At 38.1% G+C, this 26,090-nt stretch overlaps 1 protein-coding gene across 3 annotated transcripts; it reads left to right on the top strand.

The window, feature by feature from the left end:
• Nucleotides 1-802: 802 nt before the first annotated feature.
• Nucleotides 803-24,364, top strand: ttpal (tocopherol (alpha) transfer protein-like). 3 transcript variants are annotated; one of them, XM_072240524.1, is made up of 5 exons: nt 803-884; nt 5,027-5,504; nt 13,516-13,709; nt 17,585-17,695; nt 19,593-24,364. In XM_072240524.1, exons 2-5 carry the CDS (start codon nt 5,036-5,038, stop codon nt 19,869-19,871), a joined length of 1,053 nt encoding a protein of 350 aa, XP_072096625.1. In that variant the 5' UTR covers nt 803-884; nt 5,027-5,035; the 3' UTR covers nt 19,872-24,364. The 3 variants fall into 3 exon arrangements, with proteins under 3 accessions (XP_072096625.1, XP_072096617.1, XP_072096633.1); XM_072240516.1 differs by having other exon boundaries at nt 850-986; XM_072240532.1 differs by lacking the exon at nt 803-884 and adding an exon at nt 1,055-1,159.
• Nucleotides 24,365-26,090: the final 1,726 nt, after the last annotated feature.

Genomic DNA, 26,090 nt, shown 5'->3' with positions numbered 1-26,090 from the left:
TCCACTATCACACCTGTTTGGTCCTATATATGTGAAACTCTATGCGTTGAGAGGGTTTGATGAGGTGGACACTGAGAAGGTGTTTCCTTTCAGGGGTGAACCAGAATTAGTTTCATTACATAAGGAGCCCCAATTATGAAAGAGATTTTTTTTCCTTTAGAGTGCTTTGAATATTTGGGATCCCCTTTCCCTATGAACTTGCTGAGGAGAGTGAATTGTCAAGCACACTGAAGGCTGAAATAGATTTTTATTAGTGGTATACAAGGATGCGAGGAATTGCACGAAACAGGCAGGATAGTGAAGATGAAGATCAGATAAGCAGGCTTCCTCCTACTCCCACCTTTTAATGTTAGTGTGCTTTAACAGTTATTTCCTCATTGAGTGAATTGTAAAGTTCAGAATTTAGCAATTTACCCTAACTAGTGAGTCCAGGTGTGTATGCGACTCCACATGTTCCCTCGGCTCCTCTTCTCCTCCTATTCAACACAAATTTCTAAATGTGAAAATATCTTCTAGATTCTTACCCCATCAAAACTCTTCATCAATTTAAAGATCATGACACCCTTTAATCTGTGAAGCATATCCGCCTACCCAATTCACTTGCTGCTCTACCACAGATGCATTTTGTGTTAAAATGAACAGATTTTCTGTTTTTAAATAGGCTGGCAAACTGCTCTGCTCTTTTCAGTGAAATCTCAGCCTTCATTTCAAAAAGACGGTAAATGACGGCTTGGCTGGATGTTTGTGCTTTACGTCCTCATGCTTCATTATTAGGTTTGACGCCCAGTCACTCGCATGGTTGTTGCGCAGCCCCTACCAAGTCTGTCTGTGCTGCTCTGAATGAGCTGTTGGTGGCGCCGGTGTCCACAGAGTTGCGACTGAAGGTGAGGCAGTGCAGCGTAGCTCCTCTCTCCCGGCTGTCAGTCTTCCTCTCCCCGCTGTTTGTGGAGTTCTGTCACCCTCACCCCGGCCCCGCGACCGGCCAGGTTAGTGCTGCGCGTCCACTTTACCTGATGTAACCAGTAACCCTTCCCCGGGCCCTGTATGTGCAGACCGGCTCTCCCAGGGACGCAAGTCACTTTTGTTACGTTGTTCCATTACAAATCTACCTTTTCCCACCCAGGATCAGACGCCAGGGCTGAATGATAGCACTGTGACCGTGTTAGTATTTTCGCTTCCTATTCTGCCACGCCACAAATGTAATATGTCGCGAAACGCAAATACTTCCCGGTTGTGACCCAATGACTGTATCCTGTGCATTTATCAACTAGCTTACCCTTATCGGGCAAAGTGTATCTCACAAACTGCTTTATTGGTACGCCCTTCCCCTAACAATGTCGCATGATCATTCCGATAGCGAGTTGGAGGTACAGAATATATCGGAGGCCTTTAAGAAACAAACACTGATATTTAACCAAAACATACTGCTATTTGCATGTTTGCTTGGTTTTGTTCTGTTTCATTGTGCTTCCTATCCTTAGGAAGGTGAAAATCCGTACCAATGAATAGTTTTCATTTCTATGGAAATGCTTGACCGGAATGAGGAAGTCTCATTAAATGTGTTGTCTAAACAGTAGATTCCACGGGGGAGGGGAACAGCAAAATGCGGACGGCGGGCTTCCGAGAACCAAAGGAACAGAAGATTTTGTAGAAACTAGAGGGCGTGAACGTAGACAAAATGGTCAGGAGAGTGGTGGTGGGTCACTCCATGCTCGCAAACGATTGAAAGGTAATAGGGTGCCTGTGGAGGCAAGATCACTAAGGTGTGGCAGATCTCTGGAAAAATGTCAAGTCAGTTTGAGGTCAGGGAGCCATTGGTAACGAGGAGGAATCTTGAAAACTATGAAAGCAAAGAACGGACAATCGCAGATAATGATGCAAAAGACTCGGTATCTTTGAAGAAAGAAAATAAAGTTGATGAACTTCCAATTCTATTACAGCTAGAGAATGTGGTTTTCTCGTTGTTACTGTAATTATTTCATTTAATCAGCCCATTTTGTAACAAAACTGACTGAGTTGGAAAGTTGGCCCTTGTAATTTTTCCACATGTGATTCTCCTATTGTATTCCAGTGAACTTGTTTTAAGATTTGCAGCATCTATGGTGACTTATTTTCCCCTAAAGTCTTGTATCTCAGTTCCAACACCTTATCACCTTTGCTTTCATCCACCCCTAAAGATTAGCTTTATTTGTCACATGTACATCAAAACATCAGGCGACATGCGTCATTTTTGTCAAATCAAGTCAGCAAGGTTTGTGCTGGGGGCAGCCTGCAAGGGTCGCCACTCCTCTGGTGCCAGCATAGCATGTCTACAATTTACCCATCCTCACCCGAACCGTGTGTCTTTGGAATGTGGGAGGAACCCACACCATCACAGGGAGAATATACGAAACCCTAACAGACAAATGGCAGAAATCAAAGGACAATCTGTGATCACTGTGCTACTGTGTCTTCTCTCTCCTCCAGACTGAACTTCTGCAATTAACCAGCCTTCATCACCTACTATTGGGCAGCGCCATCTTGATTCACTGTGTCAGTCAGTCTCTCTTGTCTTCATCCTCTCATAGGTGTTCCTTTGTTATCTCCATTCCTACCCCTTCACTGCTATTTAAATCATGTTTGATTTATTTGGAGACACAGGAGAGTGGAGATACTGGAATCTGGAGGAAAAGGAAAATAAACTGCTGGGTGAACTCACTGGGCCAGATCATTGGAGGGAAACTGAGAGTTGACATTTTGGGTTGAGACCTTTCAACTGACTGATTAATGATCCAGTGCTGATGCAGGGTTCAACCTGAAACATCGTCAGTTCCTTTTGCCTCACTGATGCTGCTCGACCCCCTGAGTTCAAGTTCCACATTCCAACAACTGCAGTCTCCTGATTTATTTGATTAATGATTTTTCTCAGTTCTAATGGAAGATGCTTGACCTGAAATGTTAATGAAAGTTGCAAAATGCTTTGCATAAGCTATACATCACTGAAAAACCAGTCATTGGGCCTGAATAGCCAATGCTAGCATTTATGCTCCATTCGGGTCTTCACTTAATGCCATCAAACAGCATGGAAGCAACCCTTCCAGTACTTTATCCATTTTCTGGCCATTATAATTATCTATACTGATACCATTTTCCAGCATTTGGCCTGGTACTTTCTTTGCTAATTCTTTCTAAGTATTTAACTTTGTGAGAGTACTTGCCTCCACCACCACCGATAGGCAATGTCTTCCAAATTTCAGCTGCACAAGATGAAAAATTCTTCCTTAAAATGCTTCTACAACTTCTGCTCCTTACTTTAAACTCATGCTCTCCAGTTATAGACTGCTAAAAGGGGAAAAAAAATCACAACCTCATTAATGTGTGCACCTCCATCAAATTTCCCCTCTTTTTAACCACTTAATGGAAAATAATCCAATCTGTTGATCTCTCCTCATAACTGAAAATATTCCAGACATGATCTTGCATGTAGTCTTCTCAGTTCTGCATACAGAGCTCCATTTGTGGTCTAAGAAATGCTTTATTTAGTACTACACTGATCTTGCTATTCTTAATTTTATTTTTGTCCTGGCTAATGAAGGTAAGTATCCCATAATCCTTCTTAATCATTCGATCTACCCCTGAGCATGATCATGGCATTTGATTTCATAGATGATCAGGTGAGTTTAGAAGGAAGTAACCCTGGTATGGAGCTGTTGTGAGGGAGCATAAACCTGGGGGTCTGCCAGTAATCAGAGCCTCACAAGGTAACATGAGGTAAATGAAACGCTGAACACGAGTGAAATTTAAGCTGGTCACAAAAAATTCAAAGAGGAAATGAAAAGTGAAACAAGAGGGTGAGAGGAGAGCATAATAAATGACTGCTAGCAAACACAGATAATCCAAATATCTTCATGCTTTTAGATGGAAATAATTTTGTCATCATGAACTGGTGAGAACTAAACTTTTATTTCTACTATTACCATTTTAAAACCACTTCAAAAAGTTTTGCGTTGTTGATTGGAATGCAAGTGACATACCAGATCATAATTACTATGCAAAACCACAAAACTCCTTTTATTAATGACGTACCAAATCAATATGACTTTGTAAAAACCGCCAAACCCCTTTTTGCCTCAGAAACTCTTTTATATTTGGAAATTCTTGATTTTATGATAGAAATTTCATATTGTTTCTTTTATTAAGTTAGTTTGGATTTATTTTTTTAAACACATTTTTTTGCACTCAGGACTTTATCTAACTTTCTGTTAGAAAACTGTTGCTCATTTCTTGGTATGCTGGCTGCCAGAATTCCTTGGTGTTTGGTTGTTTAGCCTGCTTGGTGACATCATACTGGATTTACATCAAGGTCAGACTTTAAACAACATGGAGATTACTGGCTATAGCTGAGGCCAATGGAGATTAAAAGAGATTCCTTCTGGGGTAGGGGACTAACCTAACTAAGCCTACTTATACCCTTAGAAAACTATCATACCTTATGAATCATAGAAGGTGATAATTATCTGAAACAGAATAACTATATTGCTCACGCAGTGTCTAGACAGTTGTTGCAATGTTTGGAACTATTGTTTTTAAAAACTGGCCATGTGAATAGCAATTTGAAAATCCAGACAGATTTACTTATTTGCTTTAGCAAAGCAATACTAAAACACCCACGGTGTTAGTAGATTGGAACTAACCTTCCATTTTCAGAACATTGCAATGTATATTAGAACAGCTTTTTATCAGACCATTTTGTAAGCTTATCTGTTAATACTAATAAAAAGGAGAAGCAAAGACCTTAGACAAAGTATTGGAGTATCTGAGCCCTCTGCAGGTATTTAGGAAGCATAGGAAAACATAATGCAAGGTTTGAATATGTACCCGTGAACATCAGTTCTAGAGTTCCTATAAATAATTTGATAGTGTAATTTTTCCACAAGATATTAGCAGGTGAAGGAGACCACCATTATCACTAATTGCAATGTGTTCACATACAGTATACTAAGTAATGTGAAAACAACTCTTTTGACTTGTTTCTCTTTCCTTTTAGCATTTTATAATGGAGGCAGACTCTAGTAAGTTAGCAAAAGCAGAAGAGAATGCCTCCTGCAACGGGGATGCCACTACATTGCCAACAGACCTTGAATTACAAGCCTCCCCCAAACCACAGGCATATGTGTGCACATTGAGTCCACAGTTGATTGCTAAAGCACAAGAAGAGCTTCAAGAGAAACCTGAATGGAGACTTCGTGATGCACAAGCCCTGAGAGATATGATTTTGAAGGAAGCTCCAAACCTAAATACCCGTTTGGATGATGCCTTCTTGCTACGATTTCTCAGAGCACGCAAGTTTGATTATGACAGGGCATTGAAGCTTTTATTGAATTATCATGCAAACCAAAGGACATGGCCTGAAGTGTTTGCCAACTTGAGGCCATCTGCAATAAAGCATGTGTTGGATTCTGGATTTCTTACTGTTCTGCCTTATCCTGATCCACTTGGACGGCGTATTTTGGTAATTCGACCAGGTAAATGAGCAAAACTCAGAACTTTTGAAAAATGTGAGGGAGGTTTCAATGTTAAATTGCCAACATCTTCATCATAATTTTAAATTTGAGTAGAAATCTAAGATGTACACTGGCAAAATTGTATAAATCTTTCCGAACTGGAAAGGGTAGCAGGATTCTAGTCATAGATATAAAGGGAGAATCTTTGTGATGAATCAGAGGAGCACCTTAGTGACATTACTGCAAACTGAAGAAACCTTTTCATAATTAAAAACATAAGATTGTTAATTGCAGATCAGAGTATATCTTAGCCAACATTGATTGATGAAAATGTTTAGCAGCAGACTGGTAAATTGCAGAATCCTACAAGGCTGAAGGAGGCCAGCTGGCCTAGCAAAATTCTTCTGGTTCTGTCTACGTATGTATCAGTTCCATTTCAAATGCTACGGTTGAATTGGCTTTCAATACAAATCCAGGCCGTGGATCCAGACCCTAACCACTCCCTCATTCCATAAAATATTTCCTTTTCCTCATATTACTTTTGATTCTTCTTTCAAACACATTCATGTTATATTCTGTGGTTCATGAAGGTTCCATGAACGGAACCTGGTGTTCTCTATCTGTTTATCCTTCATGATTTGAACTACTTTAGCTATATTCTTTTACAACTTAATTTTTTTCAAGCAGAACAATAGCTAAAGATCCTTGAAATCTCTTCTGGACTCTCTCCAACATTGTTATATCTAAAGTGTGACACCCAGAACTAGTCATAATAAACTTTGTTACTATACCATTGTGTTATAAAGGTTCATGGTGATTTTTTGCCCTTATACTTAAACCTTTTGCATAAAGCGGATAATTCTGTATGGGTTTCTTAAACTACTTTTTCTATTTGCCTCCTAGTTGTCAACAAATTCTGCAAATATCCTCCAAGATATTTCCATTCTTGTACCCTTTTATGATCTCTGCACTCTAGTCCATATCATCTCTTGTTCTTTCTAACAAAACGTGATCTCCACATTTCTCTGTATTAAAATTAATCTTCCATTCTATATGTCCAGCTTATCTATATGTCCTCAGTCTATTATTATCCTCCTTTCAGTTCACTGTATCTCCATATTTTGTATCATTAACACACTTATAAATTGCACTGTGTGTGCCCAAATTTAAGGGATTAACATATGTTAAGCAAAGTAGTGATCTTAGAATCACTGAAGTGCATTTTCCTCCAGCCTAAAAAATATACACTCAATGCTCCATGCTAGTGGCCTTAAAGAGAAAAAGAGTGTCTTTGCCCTGGATATTGTACCCTTTACCCCAGATGGTTTTCTTAGGAATTCTCTAATACACTTTAAGAGTTGATTGCTTTCTTCAGTATTTCCTCAAATTTTTTCAGAATTTCAAAGGACTTGGTCAATGCATAATGCTGTTAATTTCAGAAAGTACTTGCAAATCAAAATATATTAAATATGTGAACTTACAAAATGGTTGTAAGTGAAATTAGAACTCTACTTGTCTGATTTGTAGGAATTTTTTTATGCCTGGAGAAATGTCCACTGTTTATGTCATGTATCCAATTTTTTACCACATTACCAAACCACGCCTCAAAACCCACCTTTTATTTATGTGGTTTTCAATTGTCGTGACAAGCTAAATATATGGCACTCTATCTAAAACCTTTTGAGAGTCTATATATATTAGATCAAGCACATTTCCCTCAGCAATCTTCTCTACTACATTGTCAAAACCTGTACCAAATTAAGACAGAATTAGTTTTTAAAAGATTCATGCAGATTCTCTCTAATTAAATCATAATGTAAATAACTTCTAATTTGGACTCTGATCATTCTTTTCAGTTTTTCCCCCACTGATGAGTTTAAATTGCCAGATCTACATTGATCTTAATTATCCTTATATCTTTGTTCAAAACAGCACTTAAGTATTTGCAATTTTAGAGTCCCAATTTAGAGACAACTCACTGAAATTAACTTTTCTGTTTACTTTTCACTTAGAAACAGAAGTTTATCCAGAGGAGAACTTTACCATGATTACTGCCAGTACGCTATGTACTGTTTAGTTTGCAGGTTGACTTGACTTATAGTGTGGTATTTATCAACACATGTTGAGATGCACAAGAGTATGACAATGATAGATAAGGTGCAGTGGGAGATGTTTCTCTAGTATAGATATATATAGCCAGAGGGCAGAGGCTTAATGTATGAAATACGAGGTCACTAAAGTGATTTTCTGGGGAATATTTTCCAACCCCAAGGGTTGTTCAGATCTGAAAAACAGTGCCTGAGAGCTTGATGAAGGTAATTATTCTGATAACATTTAAAAATTTTTCAGATGAGCACTTAAAACACCATGGCACAGAAGGCCACGGATGGCACTGGACAACCGGATTCTGGTACTTGATGGTAGATATGGACATGGTTGAAGTGTCTTCTTCCATGGCACACTACTTTAGAACTCTATAATGTCATCTATAACTCATATCAATTACTTTAAACCTCGGTCCTCAAATTATAGACATCTGTGCTGAGGAGAAAGATTTCTCATTATTAATCCCACAGTCACTTGTGGAATAATTAAGAGAGTTCTCCCATAAACACGCCAGATTAAAATAACTAATTGAAGCCATCACCTGAATGAAGATTTTTTCCCTAAAACTAAAACAAATAGAAACTAGCAACACACATCAAAGTTGCTGGTGCATGCAGCAGGCCAGGCAGCATCTGTAGGAAGAGGCTGCACCTCTTCCTACAGATGCTGCCTGGCCTGCTGCGTTCACCAGCAACTTTGATGTGTGTTGCTTGAATTTCCAGCATCTGCAGAATTCCTGTTGTTTACAAATAGAAACTATTTGTTTTTTGCTGTAGAAATGTTTATTTCTCTGTTATTTGCTGAAAATTATACCATTCCATTTCTATCCTTTCTTCAGCATAGTATTTTTTCAATCTCTGTTTATCATTTTTAATGATACACTGTTGCTAAATTATAATAAAAGAATATATTGAATAGGCAGACCACAAGACATAGGAGAAGAATTAGGCTATTTGGCTCATCGAGTCTCCTCCACCATTCAATCATGACTGATGCTTTTTTCCCCTCCTTCGTCCCAGCCTTCTCCCCATAACGTTTGATGCCGTGTCCAATCAAGAACCTATTAATCTGTCCCTTAAATACACCTAACAGCCTGGCCTTCACAGCTGCCTGCAGTAACAAATTTTACAAATTCACCATCTTCTGTCTAAAGAAATTACTCTGCATTTCTGTTTTAAATGGACGCCCTTCAGCAGCCTACCCATTTCCTCAACACCAGCTGCCCCTCCACCAATCTTCATATTATTTGCAAATGTGGCAACAAAGCCATATATTCCATCATCTGAATCATTGATATACAGCATAAAAAGAAATGGTCCCAACACTGACCTTTGCAGAACACCATTAGTCACTGGCAGCCAACCAGAAAGGGATCGTTTTATTCCCACTTGCTGCTTCCTACCAATTGGTCAATGCTGTAACCATGCCAGTAACTTTCCTGTAATATCATGAGCTCTTAAATTGGTAAGCAGCCTCATGTGTGGCACGTTGTCAAAGGCCTTCTGAAAGTCCAATTATAAAACCTCCACTGCATCCCCTTTATCAATCCTACTTGTAATCTCCTCAAAGAATTCTACCAGGTTCATCAGGCAAAGATTTTTCCTTAACCAAACTATGCTGACTTTGTCCTATCTTGGCCTGTGTCGCCAAGTACTCCATCGCCTCGTCCTTAACAATTGATTCTAACATCTTCCCAACCACTGAGATCAGGCTAACTGGTCAATAATTTCCTTTCTGCTGCCTTCCTCTTTTCTTAAAGAGTGGAATGGCATTTGTAATTTTCCAGTCCTCTGGCACCATATCAGAGTCCCATGATTTTTGAAAGATCATTACTAATGTCTACATCATCTCTACCGCTACCTCTTTTAGAACCATCGGGTACAGTTCATCTGGTTCGGGTGACTTATGTACTCTTAGGTCTTTCAGATTTTTGAGTACCTCTTCCTTGTAATAGTAACTGCACTCACTTCTCTTCCTTCCCATATTACAACATCTGGCACACTGCTAGTGCTCCACAGTGAAGACTGATACAAAATACTCATTTAGTTCATCTGCCATCTCCTCGTCCTCCATTATTATTTCTCTAGCTCTCATTTTCTAGCGGTCCTATATCCACTCTCATCTCTATTTTTACATACTTGAAAAAGATTTTACTATCCACTTTGATAATGTTTGCTAGCTTGCTTTCATATTTCATCTTTTCCCTTCTAATGATTCTTTTAGTTGTTCTTTGTAGGTTTTCAATAGCTTCCCAATCCTCTATCCTCCCACTAATTTTTGCTTTGTTGTATGCCCTCTCTTTTGCTTTTACAATTAACTTTGACTTCCCTTGTCAACCAAGGTTGTACTATCTAGCCATTTGAGCATCTCTTCATTTTTGGAATACGTCTATCCTGTACCTTCCTCGTTTGTCCTAGAAACTCACAGCATTGCTGCTCTGCTGTTATCCTTGCCAGTATTTCCTTTCAATTTACTTTGGTGAACTCCTCCCTCATATCACCATAACTTCCTTTAGTCCACTGAAATACTGCTACATCAGACTTTACTTTCTTCTATCAAATTTCAAGTTGAACTCAATCATATTGTGATCACTGTCTCTTCAGGGTTTTTTTTTACTTTAAGCTCCCTGATCACCTCTGGTTCATTACATAACACCAATCCAGTACAGCTGATCCCCTAGTAGACTCAACAACAAACTGTTCTAAAAATCCATCTGGTAGGCATTCAACAAACTCACTCACTTGAGATCCATTACCAACCTTTTCCCAATGGACCTGCATGTTAAAATCTCCCATGATAATTATAACATTGCTCTTTTGACACACCTTTTCTATTTCCCATTGTAATCTGTGGTCCACATCCCAGCTACTGGTGAGAGGTCTGTATATAATTGCCATCAGGGTGCTTTTACCCTTGCAGTTTCTTAACTCAACCCACGAGGATTCAACACCTTCCGATCCTATGTCACATCTTTCTACCAATTTGATGCTATTCTTTACCAGCAGAGCCATGCCACCTCCTCTGCCTGCCTTCCTATCCCTCCAGTAAAACGTGCAACCTTGGTTATTCAGCACCCAACTACAGCCATGACTCATTGATGGCCACAATGTCATACCTGGCAATTTGTAATAGTGCAACAAGATCATCCACCTTATTTCTTACACTCCGTATATTGGGACATAACACTTTGAGTACTGTATTTGCTACTGTTTTTGATTCTGTGTCCCTAATACACTGAGACTTACCCTGCTGGCTGCAATTTTGTCCTATCATCAACTTTCCCCTCCTGACAATCAGACTGCACGCTATCTTTGCTCTTTTTACCATCCGTCAGGCTATTTGGTCCACCGGGCTTTTGGGTATTTATGCACAAATCAACTTAGTGTGAAAAAATAAAGTTTTTTTTGTCTGTACTGTAGATTGGCTACACATATTCCACACTATATATCTTAAGATCTTCTCAGAAATTCTATAACACATTTTAACAGCTGATAATTTGGCCAAATTTTCTGCTTTTAGGTGTCCAGTGAACAGCGAAAGATTTGGTCTCAAAAAAAAACATCTGTATACCTATTTTTTTTCAATTACCTGAAATATTAATACAAATATGAATATACTAAATAATTGCAATTCATCTCATATAGCTAATAATTCCAGATTTGGAAAGTTTTTTTTCCCATTTTATGTTTTCAGATGAACAATGGAAAAATTGTTTATGAACTTGTGTTTCTGAAATTATGTGCTTATAAACCATGGGTTGTCAGTTCCATCAAGTTTGCCTCCAACTTCCACTCTGCCTTCAAATTTACTTGACCCATCTTTGACACCTTTCTCCCCTTTTGCGATCTTTCTGTCTCCCTCTTCGGAGACAGGCAATCTACTTATATTTTAAAAACCTACTGACTCTTGAATTTATCTTGATCTGTCCACCCTATCACTTATAAAAATCAGGACTAGAACTGCCAGACTGGGTAACAGCTTCTTCCCTTGGGCTGTGAGACTAATGAATACCCTGTCATCACCAAGGTCTTGTCACCGGGACAGCGAGCTGTTTTCTCTACTGTTTACTGTTTACTTGTGTTGCTCTTTACTATGTGCCTTTTGAATTATATTTCATTAACTTATTGATAGTATAACATTTTGGTTTATGTGCTGTGTGTGACACATGTTGTATGGGTCCAGAGGAACATTGTTCTTTTTGGTTGTCTGTACAGCATGTACAACCAGATGACAATAAACTTGAACTTAAAAATGCAATTCCCTTTTCTAAGTTCCCGTAACTCCGTGGCATCTGTTCTCACATGAGCTTTCCGTTCTTGAGTATCTGAGAAGTCCTCCTTTTTCAACGAACATGGTTTCCCTTCCACCACCATCAATGCTGTTCTGACTTGCACTTCCTCCATTTAAGTGTGTTAATGAGATGAAAATTATCACCTGCCCTCATCCCATCTCCTGTCACCATAACAGGGATAGGGTTCACCTTGTCCTTGTCACCACCCCACAAACCTCTATATCCATCACGTCATTCTCAATAACTTTTGCCATCTACAACGGGTTCTTACCACTAAGCAAATTTTTCTCTTCCCCCACCTCCCATAGGGATTTCCATAGAGATTACTCTCTCTGTAACCTTCTTATCCACTCAGCCCTCCCTGCTGATCTCCCTCCTGGCACTTAACCCTGAAAGCATGGCAAGTGCTAAGCCTGCTCCTGCATCATCTCCCTCGCCTTTATTCAGGGCTCTAAGCAGTCCTTCCAGCAGAGGCGACACTTCACCTGCAAGTCTGTCAGGGCCGTTTATTGTATCCTGTACTTCTGGTGCAGCCTCTTCTGCATCGGTGAGACCCATTGTAGATTGGGGAACTGTTTCATCAAGCACTTTTGTTCCAAACACCTCAAAAAGTGGGCTTGCCTGATGGCCACCCATTTCAGTTCAGCTTCCCATTCCTTTTCTGACATGCCTGTCCATAGTCTCCTCTACTGCCGCAATGAGGCCATACTCAGGTTGGAGGAGCAATACCTCATATTCTGCCTAAGTAACCTCCAATCCAATAGTGTAAGCATCAACTTCTGGTCATTTCTACCCCCTCCCCTTCTTTTGTTTTGCATTTTTCATTCTGGTTCCTCTTTCAGCCCTTCTCGTCACCTGCCCATCACCTCCCTCTGGTGCTCCTCCTTCCCTTTCTCCCATGGTCCACTATCCTCTCCTATTAGATTTCTTCTTCAGCCTCCTACCTCTTCCACCGAACACTTCCCAGCTTCTTACTTCATCCCCCCCCCCTCACTCATCCACCTTTCCCCTCAAGTAGTTTCATCTATCACCAGCCATCCTGTACTCCTTCTGCTTCACCCACCTTCTTATTCTGGATTCTTTCCCCTTCTTTTCGGGCAGGAGACGATGATGCATAAAAACGAGAATGAGAAACATTTTCTTCCCCCAGGCCATTAGGCTTCTGAACTCCTGGCCGCATCGTATTCGAAGTGTCACTGGTTAATCTGTTCCATATCTTACAAAGTTTAATATTAATACTCGTTTGTTATATATGTGTGATGCATCTGTAGAGTTTATCCTTGCTTTCATAAGTTATCATGTGTTATGTGTGCTACTGTGCTTTACACCCTGGTTCAGAGAAATGTCTTGTTTCTATATACATTATATGGTTATATACCTTATATACATGTATGTAGTTACATGACAATAAACTTCACTTGACTAGGCTTGATTTTTCCAGCTCTGGTGAAGAGTCTCTGCCAGAAACATTGACTGTTAACTCTCCTCCATAGATGCTACCTAACTTGCTGAATTCCTCCAGCATTTTGTGCATGTTGCTCAAGGGTTCCAGCAACAGCAGAATATCTTGTGTATATGGGAAACTGCATTAATGTGATCTAAATTATCACTAAATCTTGTGTTCTGATGTTCTAGGAAGGTGGAAAATTTCTGATTATCCCATCACAGAAAACATTCGTGCCATTTATATAACGTTGGAGAAGCTTGTTCAGGCAGAAGAGAATCAAGTGAATGGAATTGTCATTCTTGCTGACTACAGTGGAGTTACATTGTCTCAGGCTGCTCAACTTGGTCCATTCATGGCCAAAAAGGTCATTGGAATTCTTCAGGTAAACATAGATCTTTTCAGGGGTATGATGTTTTTCCAGCATTAGGCAAATCTACCAAAGTTCCTAATGCACTGCATCTATTAAATTTCTCTTTCCATATAATTGTGACATATAAAAATGTAGTCCTTGAGATATTCATGGTGATGTATTAACCATCATTCTGTTTGGAGGTAATTAAGGTCTCGAACTTATTTTGTAATAAAAGTTCCATACCTATTTCTTTAAAATCAGAGACCAAGTCTTTCAAATTAATACAAAGTTTAATAAGGTTCCCAAGGACTATTTCCATGCTATAAGACTTTGTGATTCTGTGACTAGAATATGTAATTGCAGTCAAATTGCTTTTGATAATTCATTAAGAATCAGTTTTATCATACTACTTTGAATAAGAATTCTGTGTTACCGTTGTGCTAATACGAACTTTCTGTATATTCTTAATCTAAACTTAATTCTTATGTTAGTCCTTTCTGAAATTTTCTACAGTTCCAGAAAACAATTCCCTTTTCTTCCATCCCTGGATGTTAAACCACTTGGTGTTAGTACATGTAGGAAAATGAGGTGGAGAGGGCCTTCACAAATCAACCTGTCACAATTTCCAACTTAAAGAGATAGAAAGCTGGGCAGTATTCTCTGTGGCACATGATCATATGTGTTTGATTTTAATCTATTTATTTCATATCAAACAATGCAATTTGTTTGGGCGTAAGAACTGAAGATTTGTTAGAAGATGTCTTTACTGTTGTATACTGATTGGAACTATTAACAGTACTTTAAATCAGATCAACACGAGGTATATAGAGCTGCTACAAAGAAGAGAAAATCTGCAAATGCTGGAAATCCAAGCAACACAAAATGCTGGAGGAACTCAGAAGGCCAGGCAGCATCTATGGAAAAACGTACAGTCCATGTTTCGGCCCAAAACGTTGACTGCTTTTTTCCACAGATGCTGCCTCGCCTGCTGAGTTCCTCCAGCATTTTGTGTGTATAGTTGATGCAGCTTATTTTCACCCCTTATCAAATAGAGTATTGAACATGAGTCTTGTCATATGATTTGATGTTTTTTTTTAAATTTGTCCACTGGGTCCAGGCATTACTGGCAAGACCAAAATTTAAAGCCATCTTAGATTATGCGAACCATTTTCTTGAATCTCCAGAGTCCATGTAATGAAGGTATTCCCTCAGTTCAGTTGGGTAGAGACTGTCAGTGTTTACACCAGAGATGATGAAGGAATGTATTTTCAAATCAAAAAACTGTGAGACTTGCAGTGGAACGTGCACATGGTGGCATTCCTATGCAGCTGTTGGCCTTGTCCTCTGGATGGTAAAGGGTTATGAGCTGCTGTTAAAAATTAGTAGTTGAGTTGCTGCTAAAATGCATTTTGTAGATGTGTTACTCTTTAGCTTTGGTTTATCAGTAGAGGAGGGAGTCGATGCTCAAGATGGAATACCAACTAACTTGGGTTGTTACACCAATTTTTCTAAGTAAGTTTTTTTTTAATCACACTCCTGCATTGTACTTTTAGATTCAGGAACAGTTTCTTCCCCTCCACCATCAGATTTCTGAATGGACAATGAATCCATGAACACTTCAGTAATTTTTTTCCCTCTCTTTTTGCACTACTTGTTTTTTTTTATCTTTACTTCTTACTGCACTTTATAGTTTTCATTACTATGTATTGTATTGTACTGCTGCTGTAAAGCAACAAATTTCACAACATCTGCCGGTTAATATTAAACCTGATTCTGAAAATGAGTCAGGAGGTAGCCACTTGTCACAGATAATCCAGGCTCTAAATTCTCGCATTCACCGTTTTTTACCCATTTAAGATTGGGGTTGACCCCAGGCCATCAGTAATTTGGAATCCACAACAGTTGTGCCATTGAATGTTAATGGAGATGCTGATAGGCTCTCACATGCTGCCGGTAGAGCAGTAGTGATTTATTGGCCCTTATACACTGTGAATATTAATTGCCACTTCATTATCTCAGGAGTTCCAAGTGAAACTGAACTTTGACAAGCCATAAGGGAACATTCCCCTCAGATCTAATCACACAATATAGGTCATTGGTGGCACAGCTAAAAAAATAGTGGGTAAAGGTTACAGTCCTGAAGAGATTCTGTGGTGATGGCCTGTGGCTGAAATAATAGGTTTCAAGTAAACTTACTCTGAGCTGGGTATAACCAGCCATTGGAGAGTGTTGCTCTGATTCCCTGTGATCTGATGTTGAAGTCATTTGGTGCCTTGCCGTTCCAATGCAGCAATCTCTCATCTCCCCTTCGGGAATAGCTTTGTCCATATTTGGACCATAGCTAGCTGTCATAAGATTCTGGGAGAGTCCAATTAGATTGCAGATGAATACATGATGATCTGTAATTATAATTTGGTGGCATTGTTGATTTCAACATTGCCATTTTGGCACATCCTGAAGGAGAGACCAATGGGAGGTATTTGGTTGAATTAGTCCTGCTTTTTGAACATGATATACCAAGGCACGTTTTTAGGGTTATTATTTTCAGTTATCTTATTTAGAGATTCAGCATGGTAACATGTCTCTTCTGGTCCAGCGAGCCTATGCCACCTAATTACACCCATTTGACCAATTAACCTGCTAACCCATGTGTCTTTGGAATGTGGGAGGAAGCCCATGTGGTCATGTGGAGAACGTACAGACTCCTTACAGACAGCAGTGGGACTGAACCCAGGTCATTGATGCTGAAATAGCATTATACAATCCACTACACTACCATGCTGCCCAAATTGTTATTGTTATACTTAAACAATTCAAATCTCATATGACAGAAAATAAAATCAATAATCTGGAATTTTAAAAAATCTAGATATTGGTAGTGATAGCAACACAGCTGCTGGATTGTTACATAAGGTTATCTGGCTCACGAATGTCAAGGAAGGAAATCTCCCATCCTTATGTGGTCAGGCCCATTTATGATTCCAGACCAACTTATGTGGTTGATTCATAAACAGCATCTGAAATAGCTCAGCTAGATACCTATTTTAAGGGCAGTTAATGATGAGCAATAACATTTGCCTTGCCAGTTGTCCCGGAACTCAAAAACAAACAAATTTAAAAAATTAAGCTGAGATACTGTGAGGTGCCACAGCCTTAACTACATGCAGAGCAGCCAAATGTTTCTTAATATCCACTGGATCTAGGTCTGACTAACAGGACTCTTCAACAATAAAAATAAAAGCAGACTATAAAGAGGAAGAAATTTAATAGGTTTGAATTTATGGATTTTTTAAAGTTCTTAGTAGTTACTCAGCAACCGTTCCCAAGGAAACCACATTTCATTAGCTTTGAATGCTGCATTTGATCCATGTTGAATGAAATGTTGCTGTTGACCCAAAGTATCTGCTGCTCAATGAAACCTAATAATTACAAAGCTAGCCAGTGTATAACATAATCATCACAAATTACCATTAATTCAACCAATTTTCCTCTTGCTACAAAATACTTCAATTATGTCTGTGTTATTAAGTATAGAATGTAAATTAGTGCCTAAAGTGGTATTGTATTCATTATAAATGAAGAGGTATGTGACACGGCAGGTGAGAAAAGAATGAAAAAAATCTGGAAATGTGGATAACAAGCCATATATTGTCATAATGTATACTGAATGTGTCTGTAATCTCCTTCAAATGTCCATTGGTAGAACATGTAATATTATTGAAATTATAAATATCACAGCTTTTATCTAGCACTCACATCAAACAGCCAGCTCTGAATGTGATGTATGGATCAGTATAAGAAAATGTTTGCTTAGAGTTGCTGCTTCTATTGTCCATTACTAGGGTGTAATGTTTTCTTAAATAAGTACAGTGTTAGCTTATTCCATGAATTAATTCCTTTTACAGGATGGATTTCCAATGAGAATAAAAACTGTCAATATCATCAATGAGCCCATTATCTTTAAGGGTATTTTTGCCATCATAAAGCCTTTTCTGAAGGAGAAAATGACTGAAAGGGTATGTAGCTTGGATTAATTTCATGTTTCACTAGAACATAGAACATTGATCAGTACAGCACAGGAATAATCGACAACGTTGTGCCAATTTAATTAAGCTAATGACTCCTAATGTTAAGTTAATAACACTGTAATCGAATGTAAAATGTGCCATCAATATGTTGGTATAGAGCATTTTGAAGCACATAGTCATGTAGAGAATGGACACATTTCTCACAGCACCAGAGATCAGGATTGAACCCAGATTACTGGAGCTGGTGAGGTACTGGTTTTAGCAATTGCACCACTATGCTGAAAAGGCTGTCATTGTACAATGTTATTGTGCATGTTATATGTGCAATGATTACATACGTTTAACATCGAGGGCTTGTGTGAGAATACCATTCTAGCTAGCACTGAATTTCATTCAATCAAATGCAAGGTTACAATATAGGACCAACATTGAGTTACACACTGAGAGACAGAATGCAGCCCATTAAAACTTTCTATCAACTAGTGCTTTACAGAGGGTGCATTTGTCATCCGGTAAGTTTGGATGTGAGAGCGTCCATCTCATTTTTTTTTTGCTTGAGGACATTTCGGTCATTTCTACTTCCCCCACTCACACACCTCCTCATCCACTATTCTGCTCTTTATCTCTCTTACATGCAATCTCTCTCTCACTCCCAGGCACATGCACAATCCCTCTCGTTTCACAAGCTATTATCCTCCCTAGCTTTGGCTATTCATATAATCTATGCATTGGACTGGTGAATCCTTGGTCATTTAATTTGAGTTGTCCAATTACAGGGGAACATAAAGCACCAAGACATCTGCCTTCCAAAAGCATTTTTTCTCCTACCTCATCATATATGTTCTGTTAGCTTCTCAGACGTTTGACTACAGAGTTTGGAAGTTCGAATTGTTTATCAGAATTAGCTAGTTAGTTTCTGTGTGAACTCAGCAATGTCCTTGGCAGTTATCAGTCTGTGTGAAAAGACTTTGTTCTGGCAACATTGCTGTTATGTTTTCAAATTTCAAAAAATTAAACTTGTCTGATTTAATGTTTAGTGCAAGCAAAATATGGGAGCATATATTGTCTTAATTAAATCCCACTTTTTCATTACACAGTGTCTGTCTCACCCTTATCTCAGTGTGTTTTATATACATGCCCTGTGTGACTCCACAATTGAGAAGATGAAGATAATTAAATAAGAGGATTCACAAGCCCCAAAATTATGTTTTATCTTTTAAATTATGAAGGGCTTACCAACTTTTCCATGATTAAAAGACTCCATAATCAGAAATACTGATATAATGTTAATAAAAGGAGTTAAAGCATTCTGCAGAAAATATGATTAACTGCCACAATACATAACTTTTGTAAGAGCTGGGATAACTACTTGAGCAGAATAGAATTTTGGGGGGAACTGAGGAAAGCTAGGAGAGAGCCACGTCCTTTGGAAGACCTGGGTCCGATATAATTCTCAAAATGCATACACTGATCTGCTCTTTGATTCTTTCACATGCACTTGTTAGTTGGTAAGCATGAGCCAAATACTCTTATTTCATTGGTAAATATCTCTCTCACTGGCTTGATCTTGGTTTGCTGGAAATAGGAAGCATAAAATGCTCAGAATAAACACATGTATGCAATTTCTCAGTGGGAGTTCTATTTGTGAGGTAAGTTTGGTTCTCACAACAATAAGCCATTTCTTGGTTGGCAAGATCATATTGGAATGTCTCCAAAAGTTCTTGAATAAGACAAACAGACTGTGAATAGGGGGCTGATGTACTAATGAAAATCATTCATGTATTTGGGCAATTCCATCATGAAATGAATCTTACCAAATTTAAAAATTGTTTAGCATGCAGTTTTTATTCCTTATAAAGATTTGTGTGTATTCCTTCCATTTTAGTTTGTTCTTCATGGTTCAGATCTGAGCTCTCTTCACAAGGATATTCCACTGAACATCCTTCCTCAAGAGTATGGAGGTACAATGGGAAAACTCAACACAACTGCCTGGACTGAGTCATTGCTGGCATTTGAGGAAGAATTTGTTGCAGAATTTGGTCAGGCACAGTCACCAACGGATAATTCACATGCTCAGTTTGCAGATGGGCCAAATGAGCAGTCAGGTCAACAGTGTGATGATTCCTTTAGAGGAGTGAGGTCACAGTTGTATTACTGTTATTAATAAGACACATTGTTTGACACCTTCCCTAAAAGATTGTCTTTATATTTGGTGGTGGAGTGTTTATACAAGATTAATTGTGTGATCACTTAAAATATGTAAATATTTTGGGCTTTGGAGAGACTATCATTTAGGTTTCTCACCTACATTACTGTTACAGAAACTCAGCACGTTAAATTGGTGCTGATAGACAATAATAAGATAATTATAAAGAACCCAATCCTTCGCAGTTTCTAAAATGTTTTTGACAATTTTTATTAATAACTATAGAAAGCCTTAGCTGCTATAATGTCAGAATTTCATAAATTTCAGCAGTCCTTGTCCATCTTTTACCTTTGATAATGAAAAACCAAAATTCACTACCTGGGAGGCAGTTCTTTGACCAGGGTGCCTTCCCAGATCTGATTCTGTATCATCATCAGACACCGAACACCAAGTACATGCTCTCCATAGGGATTTTTTGAGGGTTAGTAGCTAGATAACTCAGCTGTAGAAAGTCTAAGGACTGATTTTTTTAAATCAAATCATAAGTTAAACAATTCTACAAATTAATACAATGCTCAGATGGTTCCATCATTGAGTTTCATCAACAACCAGGAACAGGTAAGTGTTGCAAGAAAGTGAATAGAGTCAGAGAAATTATTAATATCCATAGCATTCATTCAGTAACTATAAATGATTCTAAAGTTTTGCTCTGGACAGTGCTATTATAGAAAGTACTGTATTTATTAATAGGCGTTCACTTGAAGAATACATTGAATATATAAAGTTTAACAGAAGAAAAGTTGCTATATTCAATCTGTAATAAAGCAAGAAATTATTTCCAAAGGCACTATTTTCTATTAGCAAAATGCAATGAATGAATGAAATCCATTTCCTTGTCTTACCACACTTACACCCCATTTCAAGAAAAGGAAAAAAACCTCAGTAGTATTCAATCTTCTTTTATTTGCATTACTGTCAGTTGCACACCAGATAGATGAATAAAATATACTAGCTTGTGGATTTCTCAAAAATTGATTAAGTATTACTAAATATAAAACGTAAAATTTGCAATATTTCTTCCATTTTGACCTGGCTGCGCTGTATAGATGGTTCAGGCAGGCCTGGAGTGTGACATTGTCAACGATAATAATGTATATAGTATCAGCAGTATAATTACAAAAACTTCAGATTGATTTGGCATTATTTTTAAGTTCTATATTTTATAATTTATCATATAGTAATTTACCAAAAGAATTAATTTATCCCAGAGTATTCAGAAGTATAATTAACTTTATTTTACCCTAAAAACTTACCTAATGTTACAGATTATGTAAGAAGCAACAATGCAGTGCTCTTGTCATTGCATTTGTACTGTAGGCACTAAAGTACAAAGTATAAACCGGATCAAACTGTTACATTTATGAACCTAAATAGCCTACATAGCAAAACCTGCTGAAGGAAAACGAATAGAATCAAAGATCGACATCTGTAATCCCTTTGCTGCTCATCGAATGCATACAAGTTATAGAAAGGTGCAAAATTATCATCATTTCTACTAATATTGTCAAATTCACAGACGTATTGAAAAAGAGCAGAAGTATTCAATACTGACTGGGACTCAGCTAATCCTGGTTCATTTATTTTTTTTATATTTTATGTGTTAAATTGTAAAACCCAATGATTGGAGAGTTTCAACTCTCAATATTTTATGTTTCTTAATTGCTGAAAGTCATTACTCAATGTGTTGTACTCAAAGAGCTGTTGTATTTATCAATGTAGAAATGATTTATGTGTACAAAATTGAAAATTATTTTAACAATTATTTTTACAATGTAATTAGACTTAATAGTAACTACTGACATTTTTGGTGTACTTCTTATGGCTCAGCATTAGATGGTACAGTATGCGGAGGATCAGCACTGAATTTATCCATTTTGAAATATGATTATAGGGATGGGTGGAACAAGAATCTTCAGTAAGGCAGTACACCAGTGCTAATCAGCCTGAAAGTCATAGCCTACTTCATTCTACAGGTTCACGATGTTAGTCCCTTCCTCTAGTGTGAAGAGCTAACTTCTATTACTGATTGTCAGTTTAAGAAAATATCTGGGCCAACGTCATCGGCACTTGTCAGCAGGTTAGCACCATATTAATATGAACATTTGTAGATGGGAATACGGAAAGGTTCAGTAAGTGTAAAACTGACTTAATGATTTTGTTTATTGCTTGAAATAGGCAGATGTCTTTTTTTAGTAGTGTAACTTCTGTGCTGGTACTCTAACTAGTAAACCTCCTCAAAAGTCAAACTTCCTTTTCTCAAGAGAGAGTACAATCTGATGGATTTACCAGGTGTTTTTGAGGATCTTGATTTCCACTCAAGGTTTTATCCATGTCATTTGGAAGAGGAACAACTTGAAAGTTAAATTAATATTCTCAAATCTGAATCACTTTTTTGTCTGCTGCTGGCAAGATTCCTGACTACACTGCCCTGCATGTTAGTGTTTGCATTAACTCAGCTGGAGTTTGCCCTGGAGTTTGCAGTGGCTAACGGGAAATTTGCTGTTTTTTTTTTAATGTTCCAATAACAATATTTGGTTCACAATTCCTTTATCAGTTTACCAGTTAATTTTACCATAGTCTAATTTTGATCGAAGTGAAATATGGGACGTTCCTTTGAAAAGGGAAGGCAGCCATGTAAGCAGCTTGTAGCTTAATTTGGCTTTGGAGAATTTCATGTTTAGCCTGTGGTATCTATTGAATAATTAAATATTTTTTTAATATTTTACAAATAAATTCAGAGCTAAGCAGAGTTTAACAAAGATAGAAACTGACATAATGTTCAAATTGTCAGTAAAATTTGTTTTGTTCAATGCTCATGTAATCAAATTATTTTTAATGACTTTTAGACAGCAGAACATGCATTAAAGAAGGCTGCCAAGAAGGCTGCCAGAAACTAGGTAAACCATAGAAGTATGGAGCGTGGGAGATCATGAACTTCCTATAAGGCTCAAAGGAGCACTTTTTTTATCCTCTGTAATAATTAGCAAACCACTCTTAACTGGCAGAAACACCATGACAGTATCCCTATCAAATTTGGTTAGAAATATACAATAATTGAGATCCCTTGGAGTATTAGGGCAAAGTCTCCTTACTTGACGACTTAAAGCAAAGAAGCATCTCATAAATTTAAGAGGACAAACCATTTGTTTATCCATCTGTGAAGAACTTTGCACAATAACATTGGAAATCGAGAAGTGCCTAGTTGCAATATGGTAGGAACCTGTTTTGGGGGTTTTCTGGTGAGCACAAGGATTAAAATGGATTCTTGAGGAACAGTGAAAGACTTTCAAAGAGATTTTTCACAATGCTTAACAAAAGTATATTCCAGTTAAAAGCATGGATGGTAAGGATGGAGAGAGAAAGCCTTGGATACCCAAGGAAATAAAGAAAGTCTTCAAACTAAAGGGCCATGCATCCAAAATCACCAATGGCACTGGGAAACTTGAAGACTGGGAAAACAAAAAGCTGCAAAGAACTGCTAAACAAGCAATAAAGAAGGAGAAGATAAAATATAAAGATAAATGAGCACAAAATGTAAAAACAGATAGTAAAACTTCCTATAACTACACAAAGCAAAATAAAGGGTGGCTAAAGTGAATGTAGGTCCCGTGGAAGACAAAAAGAGGGAATTATTGGGTTATGCTGAAGTGGCCGAAACTTTTAAATTCTATTTTGTATTGGTTTTCCCAATGGAGGACATGTCTAGCATGTCAAAGGGAGATGTTATAGATGCAAAGGGAGGTGAAATCATTATCATTAAAGAGGTAGTGCTGAGTAAACTAGTGGGTTGATAAGTTCCCTGGTCCTGATGGAGTGTATCCCAAGATACTGAAAGAACTGACGGAAGATACAGGTACATGTATGATCATTTCCCAAAATTCTCTGAATTCTGGATATGTCCCAGCAGATTGGAAGACGGTGAATATCATACCATTATTTAAAAAAGAATGTAGGCGAAAGGCAGGTAACTGTAGGCTAGTTAGCTTAACATCTGTAGTCAGAAAAATGCTTGGAGTTATCATTAATAAGAAATTGCTCTATAGATAGAACTGGTTTCAGCAGGTGAACACAGCAAGCATTCAAGAAGCACAGGTCCTGTTTGACAATCTTGCTGGAGTTCTTCGAAGATATAATGAGCACAGTGAGTAAAGGTGAACAGGTGGCTGTTCTATACTTAGGTTTCCAGAAGACATTTGATAAGGTGCCACATAAAAGACTTGTCCATAAGGATGCATGGAGCTTAGCAAGGACAAGAGGATTGGTTAACCAATAGTAGGCAGAGTTGGGATAAATAATTGTTTCTCTAGTGGGCATTCAGTGCGAAGATGAATGATGGCGGTGCTACAACTGATCACAATATACGTTAACAGTTTGGAAGAGGGGACTACAGTGCCTATAAAAAGAACTCATCCCCCTTGTAAGTTTTCATGTTTTATTGTTTTACAACATTGAATCACAGTGGATTTAATTTGGCTTTTTTTGACACTGATCAACAGAAAAAGACTTTCGTGTCAAAGTAAAAACAGATCTTACAAAGTGATCTAAATAATTGCAAATATAAAACACAAAATAACTGATTGTGTAAGTATTCACCCTCTTTAATATGACATTCCAAATCATCACTGCTGCAGCCAATTGGTTTTAGAAGTCATGTAATTAGTTAAATGGAGATCGTCTGTGTGCAGTCAAGGTGTTTCAATTGATTGTAGTTAAAATACACCTGTATCTGGAAGGTCCAACTGCTGGTGAGTCAGTATCCTGGCAAAAAAACTACACCGTAAAGACAAAAGAACACACCAAGCAGCTCTGCAAAAAGGTTATTGATAAACTCAAGTCAGGAGATGGATACAAGAATATTTCCAAGTTACTGACTATCCCTTGTAGTACAATTAAGTCAATCATCAAGAAGTGGAAAGAATATGGCACAGCTGTAAATATGCCTAGAGCAAGCTGTCCTCAAAAACTGAGTGACCTTGCAAGAAGGGGACTAATGAGGGAGGCTACCAAGAGACCTATGACAAATCTGAAGGAGTTACAAGCTTCGGTGGCTGAGATGAGAGAGACTATGCTTACAACAACTGTTGTATGGGTGCTTCACTAGTGGCAGATTTGTGGGAGAGTAGCAAAAGGAAAGTCACAGTGGGGGGAAAAAACTGACATGTAATCTTGGCTAGAATTTGCCAGAAGGGATATGGAGACTCTGAAGTCAGCTGGAAGAAGGTTCTATGGTCTCATGAAACCAAAATTGAGCATCTCAGCCATCAGACTAAACACTATGTTTGGCATAAGCCAAACACCACACATCATCAAAAACACACCATCCCCACTGTGAAGCATAGTGGTGGGTGGCTACATCATGCTGTGGGGATGCTTCACTGCAGCAGGCTCTGGAAGGCTTGTGAAGGTAGAGGGTAAAATAAATGAAGCAAAATACAGGGAAATCCTGGAGGAAAACCTGATGCAGTCTGCAAGAACACTGCAACTTGGGAGAAGATTTGTTTTCCAGCAAAACAATGACCCCAAGTATAAAGCCAAAGCTACACAGGAATAGCTTAAAAACAACAAAGTGAATGTGGCAGGACTTGAAAAGGGCTGTTCACTCATTATCTCCATACAGTCTGACAGCTTGAGCAGTTTTGTAAAGAAGAATAGGTAAAAACCGCAGTATCCAGATGTGCAAAGCTGATAAAGACCTATCCACACAGAATCAAGGCTATAATTGCTGCCAAAAGTGCATCTACTAAATACTGACTTGAGGGTGTGAATACTTGTGCAAGCAATTATTGTGTGTTTTATATTTGTAATAAATTTAGATCATTTTGTAGAGATCTGATTTCACTTTGACACAAAAGAGGCTTTTCCTGTTGATCAGTGTCAAAAAATTCCAAATTAAATCCACTGTGATTTCGTGTTGTAAAACAATAAAACATGAAACTTTCAAGGGTGTGAATACCTTTTATACGCACTGTAAGTGTAGGGTATCTAAGTTTGCTGGTGACAGTACATTTAGTGGAAATGCAAAATGCAGAGGATGTGGAGAATCTACTGATAAATATAGATAGGTTAGCTGAGTGGGTAAGGGCCTGGCAGATGGAGTACAACGTTGGTAGTTGTGAAGTTATCCTTTTAGAAGGTAAAACATCCGATTTTTTTTTTTTTTAATAATGAAAGATTCAG

The sequence above is a fragment of the Mobula birostris genome, chromosome 2 (assembly GCF_030028105.1).
Source record: "Mobula birostris isolate sMobBir1 chromosome 2, sMobBir1.hap1, whole genome shotgun sequence".
NCBI lineage: Eukaryota > Metazoa > Chordata > Chondrichthyes > Myliobatiformes > Myliobatidae > Mobula > Mobula birostris.
The sequence above is the reverse complement of the archived record's forward strand: the minus strand, read 5'-3'. Positions and strand labels throughout refer to the sequence as shown.